Here is a 12722-nt window from a genome sequence, read left to right as displayed (position 1 = left end):
TATATATATATATATATATATATATATATATATATATATATATATATATATATATATATATATATATATATATATATATATATATATATATATATAACCTGTAATCTCTTAATTATGTTGTAATATTTTCATTTCATTTTAATAGGCTGAAATACTTTGTATTTTCCCAAACTCTGATAAACATTAGAACACTGTTTGAATAAAATATATGATGTTGATTACCACTCACCTCTGTTTTTTTGTTGAGTTTCCCACATGTGGAAATACTTGGTCCGAAAAGTGTTGGTCTTGCCTGTGCATTCTGTAGCCTAAATGTGATGTCAGCCTATAGGCTTAGGCTACTTAGCTTAGTTACTTACTTGTTTATGTAGCCTACTCATAAGGCTTTTAGGCCTACTCCGAACACACCCTGCACTTGTCACCATGGCAACTTGATGCAACTTGTCAAGCTGTCTGCAAGTTTGTTAATGGTTTGGAGGAGGAAAACAGTAATGTAAAACGTAATCTATTTTTCTAATAGTCTACCTTTATGCCAACGATACAGTTATTTACGTGCAAGCAAAAAAACAAACAGTAGGCTGCAATTAAACTGAAGCATTGGTCCATGTTACTGACTGGCTAAAAAAATCATGTCTACACTTGAACATGAAACACTCTGTATGTTCTTCTCTCAGAAATCCACAAGTGCACAGCAACCTGATATTTTTCTTGAATGAGAAAAGCTTTTGGTTGTGTCTGATTTTAAACTGGTATCATTTTAGATTTTAATTAAACTTTTAACTTTTAAAACATGATAAAAAGGTGGCTAAGATTGTTACATTTAATCTGGTTAACTTGCAACAGATAGGCCATATTAAATATAATCATGGCATGCATAAAAAGCACATATATCATACTACACTGTTTCATAAGCTGGTCTCAAGCAAAAACCCTTTATAAGCAGACCTTAAAAACACAAGACCAAAAAACTATCAGCTATCAGCACTGTACAGATCAGCTATTTATTTGTTGTAGTTTTCTACAATTTCTAGATGCCCGTCTCATTTTAATTAAATATTACATGGGCTTGCACTGCCCCCACTGGGTGAGTTCATAAAGCAGAAGAACAGCAGTGGCAGGGCAACTAGGGCAACCACCAGGGGAGACTGGTACAGTGTAGACACAGCACGTTTGGGCAGCAGGGGAGACTGGTACAGTGTAGACGCAGCACGTTTGGGCAGCAGGGGAGACTGGTACAGTGTAGACGCAGCACGTTTGGGCAGCAGGGGAGACTGCTACAGTGTAGACGCAGCACGTTTGGGCAACAGGGGAGACGGTGAGTTAATTGCTGTCAATCATCCCTAAGGGCACCTCCCGAACTTTGTTTAGAAAAACAAATAAGGACCACCTAATTAAAGGGTGCTTTCACACCTTTCACACAACCACAGTGTTTTCTCCAAGGATCAATTTGTTTGGGTACATGATTTATATTGATATTGCTATTGATGTAATTTAGTAAATGATATATAGCAATATATATATATATATATATATATATATATATATATATATATATAAGATATACTCACTTTAACAAGTATGAAAACATTTAGCCAAATCTTATTAATGTGTAGAGTAAAAGTTTACATAGTCTTCTTCATAAAGGTTTTTTGTAATTTTTTAGATGCATTGATAATATCCCTTTATCAGCATTTGTAACATGTATCATCATAAACATCATGGAATATTTCATTTCCATGTCCAAAGCAAAGTCGGCAGTCAGCTTGTAGCCAGTAGCCAGATCAATGTCATTGTTACTCTAATACATGATACAGTAACGCATGATAATGACAATACATAAACACTGATCTTTCATGTCATGATTAACAATTATGTTAGTCTTATGTCACAGAATTCAAGCAAGGCCGTAGCCAGGATTTTTAAAATACCGAGGTCAGGGGTGTCGCTAGAAATTTTGGGCACCCTGAAATGCTAGGGGGGGTTTTCCGAGCCCTTCGATCATTTTACCAACAATGACAGAGCCATTGATTTTTCCATTTTATAACATGTTTTGTTTATAACTTGAGCCAAGACACTTTTCCACAATATTCTATTTTTTTAGATGCACCTGAATATCTGAAGAGCCTTTTCCCAAATTGGCTTTGGATGTTTATACTGGTCCCTGCTGAATTGAAAAAAATAGAAGACCCAGCAGGGTCGAAACGCTGCCTGTTGTGCATTAAATATACTGTATGGGAGTCAAAAGCAGTGTTGCGGACATTATATGTTTTCAATTGAGTAAGTTTTCTTTTGTTCTGCACCTGCCAGAAGGTGGGATGTGCACACAATAACTGTTTGCTGATACTGGTCCCTGCTCCATCTGTAAGAATGTTCTGCTTCTCCTCATCAGCATATAAGGAAGGTTGCATTTATAAATTGGAGGGTCATAGGCTGCAGAGCTTGAAGGTTACCATGACACAGTGAGTGTCACATCTTGACTCTCACTCACTTGGGAGGGCCCTTCACCTATCATTTCCCTCTATTCTCCTTCAAGCAAACCGTTTCACACAATGGCTGACCAAATAATGTAATAAGTTAAAAAATGTAATACTTACAGTTTGCCCGATCTCCATGGCTCTCTTGCCCTGTCTGCCCTGTGTACGGTATTACAATAATCATAAGCCAAGCTTCGTTATTTCGCTATTACTTCCTTACTCATCCTACCATAAGACAGGAGAGCAAAGAGTTGCCATAACAAACCCTCATGACCATGATGAAAGAGTTATGAGCAAGGATGGTCTATGTACACAGGAATGCCATTACCTTCTTTTCTGTATCTCTTGCTCCAGTCGCAGAACAAAATCATTCCATCATATCTTTGGCAAAATGTGCTTTGTTATGGTGAGGGAGCCTTCCTCTGTATGTACTGCTGTGTCAGCAACGTTTTTGTTCTCTAGCTGTCCTTTTGGGCATTTAAGAGAAATGTCTTGAATGTTTTAAAGTCAGCTTCTTGCAAATCCCCCAGTATCGACAAAAGAAGTTCAAATGCCATGGTGCTATTTTGAAATAAAATATTGTCAGCATTATATTAATTAAGGTGACACACGTGGCAACTTTTTGACCTAAATGTACTGATGATTAAAGTACTCCAATTATGCCACAAAAGTACCCAAACAATAATACTAAAGAATTGCCAAGAAATATTGTTCAAAAAGTTGCCCTAGATTGCCCACTGCTATTTCAAATAGGTCTGACACCGCCAACTGTCTCAGCAAACAGGTAGTATCATTTCAGCCTAATTATGCCCTCAATCTTTCACTTGCATCAACAACTCCAGATGTGGCCAGCACATCTTGACGTCTTGGTTCAGATCCATTGTGGTGCAGAGGCAAAATGACGTAACTGAATGTGCAGTTTGTATTGCAGATGTTCCTCTCATCTCTAATCCGCTGTGGGTTGTGAGGGTGTAGTGTATGTGAAGCAACATCAGGTGATGAACAAACTCGTCAGACTGGTTTTGGACACACAACGTTTTGGAACCAGACATTTTGGAGTAGTGAAAAAAGCAAGCAAGGAGATCAAATGAATCAAAATAACTGATTAATTTCGATTAATTAATTTGAGAAAAAATAACTCATTAAAAAAAATAACGCAGATTAATCGATTCCGTATGACCTTTGACCCTGAGCCGTAGTCAGTAACCATTAGACTGTAAAATGAAGGAGAGAGAAGAAAACGTGCTGCCTGGATCATTGATTGGAACATTTACTTTTAAAAAACGGCCTGATGGTATTGATAAAAATAAAGTGTTGATTAAAATAAAGTCCTCTGCAATGTCTGCAGCAAGGAATTTGCATATCACCGGAGTTCATCAACTCTAAAGTCGCACATCAATGCAAAGAAATAGTGTTGACATTGAGGGGAGTGTTAATTTATTTGCCCTAGGTTATATCTGTGGCCCGAAATACCTTGTTTGTGAAAAACAACTTCTTCCCGAAGCACTTTTGAATTTATTTCCTCAGCATATTAGGTCATATCATAGATTATTATGGCCATTATTATGACCACCGCGCAGCGAAGCGGCGGTCATATAGGTTTAGTCAGATTTTTTATTTTTTTTTATTTTTCGCATGTCCAAATTTCCGTCAAGGATTCCCGGGACACTGAAAGACCGGGGTACACAAAACTTGGTGGGCATGTAACCCCACATGGATAGCATGGAACCATCGTTTTTCATTTTGATCTGTAGCCCCCCCGCTGGACTGCACCCCCCGAAAAGAGGGTAGGGTAGACACAGTTTTCTGTGAATATCTCGAGAACCGTAAGGTTTTTTTTTTTGTATTTTGATCTCAAGGGGCCATGGGGGTGGGGTTGTATAAAATTAATTTTACATGTGAAATCTATGAACTAATCATGTTTTGGTACTTGTTGTCTAGCAGACACCAGTGAGAATTAAGTGTGGCTAATGCAATTTAGTGAGACAGTTAGAATCATAGGCCTTTCAGCGTGATTTATTTTTGTGGAAAAAATGTGCTAGACTGGGCGGCGGTCATATTTTGTACCGCTCTGCGGTACATCTAGTTAAAATAATGATAAGAGTTTTTGAACTTTAATGTCACTAATGCTGATTATTCAATGATTTATTTTAATTTAAATATTTAAAATACTTTCACAGCAAAAATTATATATGCGATTAATTTAGATTAATTAATCACAGAGTATGTAATTAGATTATTTGTTTAATCGATTGACAGCCCTAAAATGTAAATAAATAAAGTATCAAGGTCACATTTTATTTTACACTTACTAATTCAACATTTTTTGGTCAAAATTAATTTTGAAAAAACACCTCCCATTTCAAATCAATGTGTCAGGATACACACCGACTCAGGTCAACAGGATCGGTTCAAGCATCAAAGCTGTATTCATTAGAAGAATACGTGTCTCAGTCAAAACTCACAGAAGATCAATCCAAAATGAACAGGGTAAATGAGAAGCCTCCAAAAACACAGAAGATGAAGAAACAGCATAAACGGAAATCCAAAGAGAGTCCTTAAAGAATGTTCAAACGCACAGAGGAACTGACTTAACTGAGGGAGAGAAAAGTCCAGGATCAAGGGTAGAGAGCACTGTGTGACGGCCAAGGGTACAGATCTGAGTCTCTGGAACAGCGACGAGGACAGACAGGTAGCCAAGGTCTCAGCTGCTTAAAAAGCGTTTCAGTGTGATTACCCACAGGTGTGGGTAATCAGTACTCAGGGGAGAATGATTGAGTGGTTGCCGGCGATTGAGGAGTGGGTGTGGCTGAGGCAGAACCTGGCATGGCTGTGACACAATGGCTACAAGCTTTCAGGGGGCTAAATACCAACAAACACGGTCTACACACTGGACAAATACCAACAAACACTGTACACACACTGGACAAATACCAACAAACGCTGCACACACACTGGACAAATACCAACAAACGCTGCACACACACTGGACAAATACCATGGGTTTCTAACCCCTCTACCGTCCCAGCTACATTTTACTGTTCATCTATGCTCAGTGGTCATACAGTGCAGTTCGGGCCTGCACACGCCCGGACTCACGTTCCCCAGCCCCAGCTATCGTCATCTCTATAGCCCGTTTTCCGCTCGCTGTTGTTCTGCAGCTGCTCTGAGCGTAGTCTCCACGAAAAGACCGTTGTTAATCCGTTGGATTGTTACGGTGCATATGTTGTTCACGTGATGTGCACTTGATTTTTGTCCATGATAAAATTACACGTCTTGTTGCCTACATTTAATGTGAAAAAAAAAATCATTACAACCAATGCTGATGTGGTAGTGTTTTTTTTTTACCCAACCAGTCTCCTATTGGGACATTTTCTTATAATTCCAGAAGAAACCAAAACAGCACAGAAATGGGCTCGTTTTTTTATTTAAGCAATATAGCATGAGTGTGAGTGGCCTAATAGCCCACCCAGGGGTGATATATATATTTTTTTTAATTGTGTGTGTGTGTGTGGGGGGGGCACCAGAGGATCAAAGTCAAAGAACCACTGGGCTAGGCAATACTCACGGAGCGTCCGAGACAAGGACCAAACCAGGCCGCTCTCACAAGGCAAAACACTCTACCTGTCGGACCAAACCAGGCCGCTCTCACAAGGCAAAACACTCTACCTGTCGTCACGTTCAGCCTACGCATGGAAACACCAGAGAACCAAACACACAGCAGACGAGACACCGGCAGAGAGAAACGAGAGAGGCGGAGACAGCGCTACCTTGGCTGTTATTTATAGACACTGACCATCTCCCGTATGTAGCCGCCATGTTTTCATTATATTACTTATTATAGGGGGTCAGGTTTGATCGCCACAAATATGCTTGCATAAAGTGCATCAAAGTAGTTGATGTTTAGTTTTATAGAAATATACTTTATTTTAAAGTCATATTACTAGTCTTCATGTACATGTAAATCAATTTATACTGTCTATCTACATATAAACTTTAATCAGAAGTAATACAGAGTAAATTATTCAGTTATGTTTCATTTCCTGAGTGTAGCACTGTAAAAATGATGCTCTTCCTGTATAACAAATGTCTCTCTGCCTGTCTCTCCCTCATCCCTTTTCAGTATGTACATCTTCATTTTATATTGTGAAGGGCTAATTTCCACATTCAGTGGTACTCTTTGCAGACTGTGTACACATGTGCACCCACATGGCAACTCTCTGCTGCCCTTTCTATCTGTTCGTCATGACTCTTCTGAGGCCATTTTAAGTACCAGTGTTGTGTGTGTTGAATGGTGTTCATGTGATTCTGTCGTATAGCCGTCAGGCTGGTGAATGGGCCTAATCGATGCGCTGGCAGAGTGGAGGTTTTCCACAATAGAGTGGGGAACCGTGTGTCATAACGAATGGGACATGACGGATGCTAAAGTGGTCTGTAAAGAGCTGGGCTGTGGGGAGGCCATTGAAGCACCAAAGGATGCTCATTTTGGAGAGGGATCAGGGCAGATCTGGCTGGATGACATGTTATGCACTGGAAATGAGTCGACTCTGATGAGCTGTGGTCATCCACGTCTGGGAACCCATAACTGTGGACATCACCAAGACGCTGGGGCTGTCTGTTCGGGTAAGTTGCGATAAAATGTTTTCTAAATCAGTTCTGAAACATGAATTGAGTTTCAGGCAGTGACTGAAATCAAATATCTCTGTTTTTAGAGTTAATTACTACCATGGTAGAATGCAAGGTAAGCTGGAACCACATTTCTATCGCCATAACATTTTGGTTATTCAAATTTTCAGAATTTTGCAGAATATTCTGTTGAATTGAATGGAAGATCCTAGGTCTGATATTTCTTGATAATGACTGCTGAAATGACAAATGACCACTGCTGTCGGTACATATTTTGTGTTTCTAGTTTACAACCTTCATGTAATTACGACAAGTAATACATGCCCTCAACACCAATTCAGATGTTCTATTTTAGTATTCTAGTGTATCCTCTTCTAGATTCATTTTAAGTAGCAGTGCAGGCCTCTCTGTGACCTCCAAACAACCTGTGACCACCAAATTTGTACATAAAGGATGTAGCCTACAGAATTCTCCTGACAAGATGCACCCACTGAAAAACAAAGCCTACTTTCTCTATGTATTTAGTTTTCAAGAATGATCTATGAGCAAATAGAAAAACAATGTTCTCACCTTTGTGTTGATTTAGTTTCAATCTATCATATATTAAGTAGGCCTACCATTTCTGCAAGCTGCTGTTTCACGTTAGCTCCTGATCTTACATACATTTGTTGGTCAGTGACCATGACAACTGTAAGCATGTTGCTCAAGCAATGATGAGAAATCTGTTACAAACATAGACTGTATATAGTTCTATATATACAGTCTATGGTTACAAACATAGACTGTATAGTCTATGGTTACAAAAGTCAGAGAATTACATTTTCTAAATTCAGTAAAACCTATCTCTTTAGCCTACATAACCTAGGCTATAGCCTATTTGTTACCATTTCATCGTGGCTTTTGCTGAGAAACAAATAGTTTGCAACAACACATGCTGAACTTGAATCAAACATTCTTTAGAACACAGCTGATCAACCGTCTGCTTTCACTTTTGAATGAAGTTCCAGTAGTTGCGGAGTGATATGAAAGACATGAACTAGAAGCACAAAACCCATTTTCCTTGACCGCGAACTGTGATACTTAGCAATGGTCTTCTATCGAGAATTATCAGACCTCCGAACGTGCCATATTCTACTGCTCTTTGTACTATTCATCCTGCACATATACTGGATTTTACTACACCTATAATGTTACTGTTACTACACTGCACTGTATAAGGTTCACACTGAATATCCATATTTATTCTGTTTTTCTTATATATTATTTAAGATTATATTATATAATATATTACTGTTAATAATACACTGCATATATATATATATATATATATATATATATATACAGTATATATTTTGTTTTACTATTATAATGTTAGAATGTTACTGCTACTACACTGCACATATCTGTACATGTTGTTCCTGCATTGTTCATACTGCTTATCCATATCTATTCTATAAGGTTAGTCCTAATACAAATGCACATATAGTTAATTTATATTACTGTAAACCATTCCACCATCTTAACTGTATACTGTATCGTAACACCTCCAATTATCACCCAATACTAAAACAACGATATTTTGTAATACTTCAAAATAACATTTGATAAATGAACCTTACATTTCTCAGTAGCCATAGGTGTGTGGGTTTGAACTAAATCTGGTTTGGTTCTTACCGGGGCTTTTACTGCCTGAAATATTCGATTTTGTTTACCACGCTCGGAGGTTAGTGCTGGCCTGGTGAGTCGTCTACTTCCACCCTTTCACACGGCACATGAACGGTTAGGCCGAGAATTCTCGTCGCTACTTCAAAATTCCACTGGAACTCCAAGCGGATTTGTACATGCAGCCTTGCAACACTGTTTACAGCTCTTCGAGTCATGGACAATTTTCATTTTTGGTACATAGCTAATTTAGATACACTTATGGTGTGGGTGCTTGCGTTTCTTTAGGAAACCGCCGTCTTGGTTTGTATAGAAATTAATATTAAGTGACACATACACGCAAAAGGACGGAAACACGGGACTGGTGGTAATAAGGGGCGTTCCGATACTATTGTCTACACAGCACTATATATATTTGACTGTTTATGTACCACCTGCCTTTACTGTGTATATCACATTTCTGCTTTTTTGCATTTCTGGCTAGAAAGCAAACTGCATTTCGTTGTCTCTGTACTTACTCAATGACAATAAAGTTGAATATAATCTAGTCTAATCATTCCAGGACCGCCAGTCACAGTCTCTGTGTGTCCGCAGGTGCTGTGTAAGGTCCTTTCAGGTGTGCTGCACTTCCTCTACCTGTGTTGCTTTGTGTGGATGTCCATCGAGGCCCTGCTGCTCTTCTCCTCCGTCAGGAAGCTCAGACAGGTCAAGCCCAATGACCGCGCGGGGCCACACTGGGGTTACAAGCTCCTGATTGGCTACGGAGTTCCACTGGTCATTGTGGCCGTGTCTGCTGGGGTGATGCCTGATGGATATGGAAGTCAGCAGTGAGTAATGAAATGGCAGAAGCAACTGGAAATAGTTTGTAGAGGTGAAATTAAATGAATTATTTATAATTAATAATTTTTGGTCTTGTTCTCCATAGGTGCTGGCTCAAGACCGACTATGGGTTTATCTGGAGTTTCCTTGGTCCTGTTTGCCTCATTCTTGCGGTGTGTATGAAGTAATAACATTGAACATTGAAGTAATAACATGACAAAGTGATAAGAGATGTAAATACACAAGGACACTTGATGCAACGGAATCCACTGACTGCTTGTCTCTTCCAACAGGGCAACATCATACTCTTTATCGCCATCATAGTCACTCTGCAGTCCACTCTAAAAGAGGCACACAGTGACGTGTCTAAGGTGAAATACACCAGGTAAGATGAAATATGTGTATAGTATACAATACACACAATACCCACTGACACACACACAAACAGCATTCACAAACACACACCCCCACTCACACACATCTAGAGCTGGGACTATACTTAAACACAATCACTACTCATTGTACTCTCATACATTTTTTCTTTAAATATAAAGGCTTCTTAATATTCAGAAAATCTTGTGTCAAATCTGTCGAAGTATTTCAGATGAACCTTAACAAAGGCATGTTTCCCTCCACTGCAGAGTCCTACTGTTCAAAATCATGGCCCAGTTTGTCATCCTGGGTTGCCCATGGATCCTTGGCATGTTTACAGCAAAGAGCAAAGTCCTTGAATTTATCTTCATAATTCTCACCTCACAACAAGGCACTTTCATCTTTCTTGTTCACTGTCTCCTGAATGATGAGGTCAGTTAACATCTGCTTCGTCCCACTGTGTGCCAGATCCATGGTTATCGCTTATTGAAACAGCCTACATGCCATTCAAAAGCTAAACTCCTGGCATTGTCAGTAGGTGACTAATGGGACTAATTAATAACTAAGAATTTGAGTGTAACTACAGCATGCTGTCTTGCCCTTTCCAGGTGCGGCGTCAGTACAAAAAATGGTGGCAGGAATTCAGTCCACCTGAGAAGCGTCTGTCTGCCACTGCTACCTAGTCGGCCTTAAAACGTCACAACAGGAACTCATGAAGAATGACCACCAAAGACTTAAGGGACCCCAATGGATTCATTTGACAACAAATTCAATTCTGTGTGATTCTCCATGGGCTTTGTAATCAACCATGCAGTATTCAGCATAAGCCTCCCATTTTGTGATACAGAAACCAGCAATAAGATTCCTACGTTGCTTGCTTACACAGCAGCCTTAAAACAAAATTCATCAACCTATACCAGCTCTGAAAGGCTTGTCTTCAACCTTCTCATTAAAACTGCTACGTTTTCATGTCCATATATAGTACATTTATCAAGTTCCTGGTTTCTGTTTCAAATGTAGGCCTATATGGGACTGTTTATCGACTAAAATGTGAAGTATATATAAGTGTTGCTTATTTATTGTTGTTGTATATAAAATGCATTTTATTTAACACAAACCAGTAATATTTTATCTTATCAGTCCCCTATATGGTATTGTTTATCTGTTTGAATTTCAAAATAGCAATTAGAAAAAGTGCTATTATTAATGTTGTTGTTATTATTGTTGTTGTAATAAAACGTATTTTATTAAACACAAACCTGTATTATCTTAATTATCGCATATCGTTTTAATATTTTCATTTCATTTTAATAGGCTGAAATACTTTGTATTTTTCCCAAACTCTGATAAACATTAGTACACTGTTTGAATAAAATATATGATGTTGATTACCACTCACCTCTGTTTCTTTGTTGAGTTTCCCACATATGGAAATACTTGGTCCGAAAAGTATTGGTGTTGCCTGTGCATTCTGTAGCCTAAATGTGATGTCAGCCTATACTAGGCTTAGGCTACTTAGCCTACTTACTTACTTGTTTATGTAGCCTACTCATAAGGCTTTTAGGCCTACTCCGAACACACCCTGCTTGTCACCATGGCAACTTGATGCAACTTGACAAGCTGTCTGCAAGTTTGTGAATGGTTTGGAAACAGTAATGTTACGTAATCTATTTTTCTAATAGTCTACCTTTAGCAAATGTATGCCAATGATACAGTTATTTACGTGCAAGCAAAAAACAAACAGGCTGCAATTAAACTAACTGAAGCATTGGTCCATGTTACTGACTGGCTAAAAAAACCATGTCTACACTTGAACATGAAACACAGCACAGCACAGCAACCTGATATTTTTATTGAAGGAGAAAAGCTCATGGTTGTGTCTGATTTTAAATTGGTATCATTTTAGATTGTAATTAAACTTTTAACTTTTTTTAACTAACTTTTAAAACATGATAAAAAGGTGGCTAAGATTGTTACATTTAATCTGGTTAACTTTAAACAGATAAAAAGCACATATATCATACTATACTGTTTTATAAGTTGGTCTCAAGCAAAAACCCTTCATAAGCACACCTTAAAAACACGAGACCAAAAAACTATCAGCTATCAGCACTGTCATATCAGAGCTATTTATTTGTTGTAGTTTTCTACACTTTCTAGATGCCCGTCTCATTTTTAAAATATTGCATGGGCTTGCACTGCCCCCACTGGGTGAGTTCATAAAGCAGAAGAACAGTAGTGGCAGGGCAACTAGGGCAACCACCAGGGGAGACTGGTACAGTGTAGACGCAGCACGTTTGGGCAGCAGGGGAGACTGGTACTGTCACAGTCACACCAGGTTCGGTTCCAGCCACACCCACTGCTCACTCTCCTGAAGCTCCCCTCACTCGTTCACACTCCCCAGTTTACTAATGACCTGCACCTGTTCCCAATCAGCCTCACTCCCTACTTAAACCCCAGTCTCCCCTCAGTCTTTGTCTGGCCTCGTCAGTGATGACACCAAGGTGCTAGCCACCAGCCTGACTCACAAGGAATACTCCTCCTGGATTCCCCTCGCCTGTTCCAGCGTCCTCCTGGTCCGACCCCACGAGTCACCTCCGGATTTGGATCTACTGTAGTTAAATCGATCTTCTGTGTTTTGGGACTTCTTCCGTTAAGTTTGCCGATCCTCTGTGTTTTGGACCCTCCTTGGCCTACTGTTTCCAGTGGAACTTCTGTTTGATCCCGACCTGGGTTTGACAACCCATTTCCTGGTTTTCCTTTGTAAAT

General features: G+C 39.1%; 1 protein-coding gene across 1 annotated transcript; it reads left to right on the top strand.

Moving 5' to 3' along the window:
- Window positions 1-6886: 6886 nt before the first annotated feature.
- Window positions 6887-10885, top strand: LOC125298353 (adhesion G protein-coupled receptor E1-like). Its single transcript, XM_048249055.1, has 6 exons — window positions 6887-7097; window positions 9379-9589; window positions 9688-9754; window positions 9875-9966; window positions 10223-10385; window positions 10562-10885. Exons 1-6 carry the CDS (start codon window positions 6887-6889, stop codon window positions 10634-10636), a joined length of 819 nt encoding a protein of 272 aa, XP_048105012.1. The 3' UTR covers window positions 10637-10885.
- Window positions 10886-12722: the final 1837 nt, after the last annotated feature.

Source organism: Alosa alosa, chromosome 7 (genome assembly GCF_017589495.1).
Source record: "Alosa alosa isolate M-15738 ecotype Scorff River chromosome 7, AALO_Geno_1.1, whole genome shotgun sequence".
Classification (NCBI taxonomy): Eukaryota; Metazoa; Chordata; class Actinopteri; order Clupeiformes; family Clupeidae; genus Alosa; species Alosa alosa.
Note: the sequence above shows the minus strand (reverse complement) of the source record. Positions and strands in the feature narration are given on the sequence as shown.

Bases quoted from the DNA above. Each gene is read 5' to 3' on its own strand.
- LOC125298353 (XM_048249055.1), top strand. From the start codon at position 6,887: ATGACGGATGCTAAAGTGGTCTGTAAAGAGCTGGGCTGTGGGGAGGCC. The intron at 9,590-9,687 runs GTGAGTAATGAA...TGTTCTCCATAG, and splicing joins GATGGATATGGAAGTCAGCA to GTGCTGGCTCAAGACCGACT. The intron at 10,386-10,561 runs GTCAGTTAACAT...TGCCCTTTCCAG, and splicing joins ACTGTCTCCTGAATGATGAG to GTGCGGCGTCAGTACAAAAA.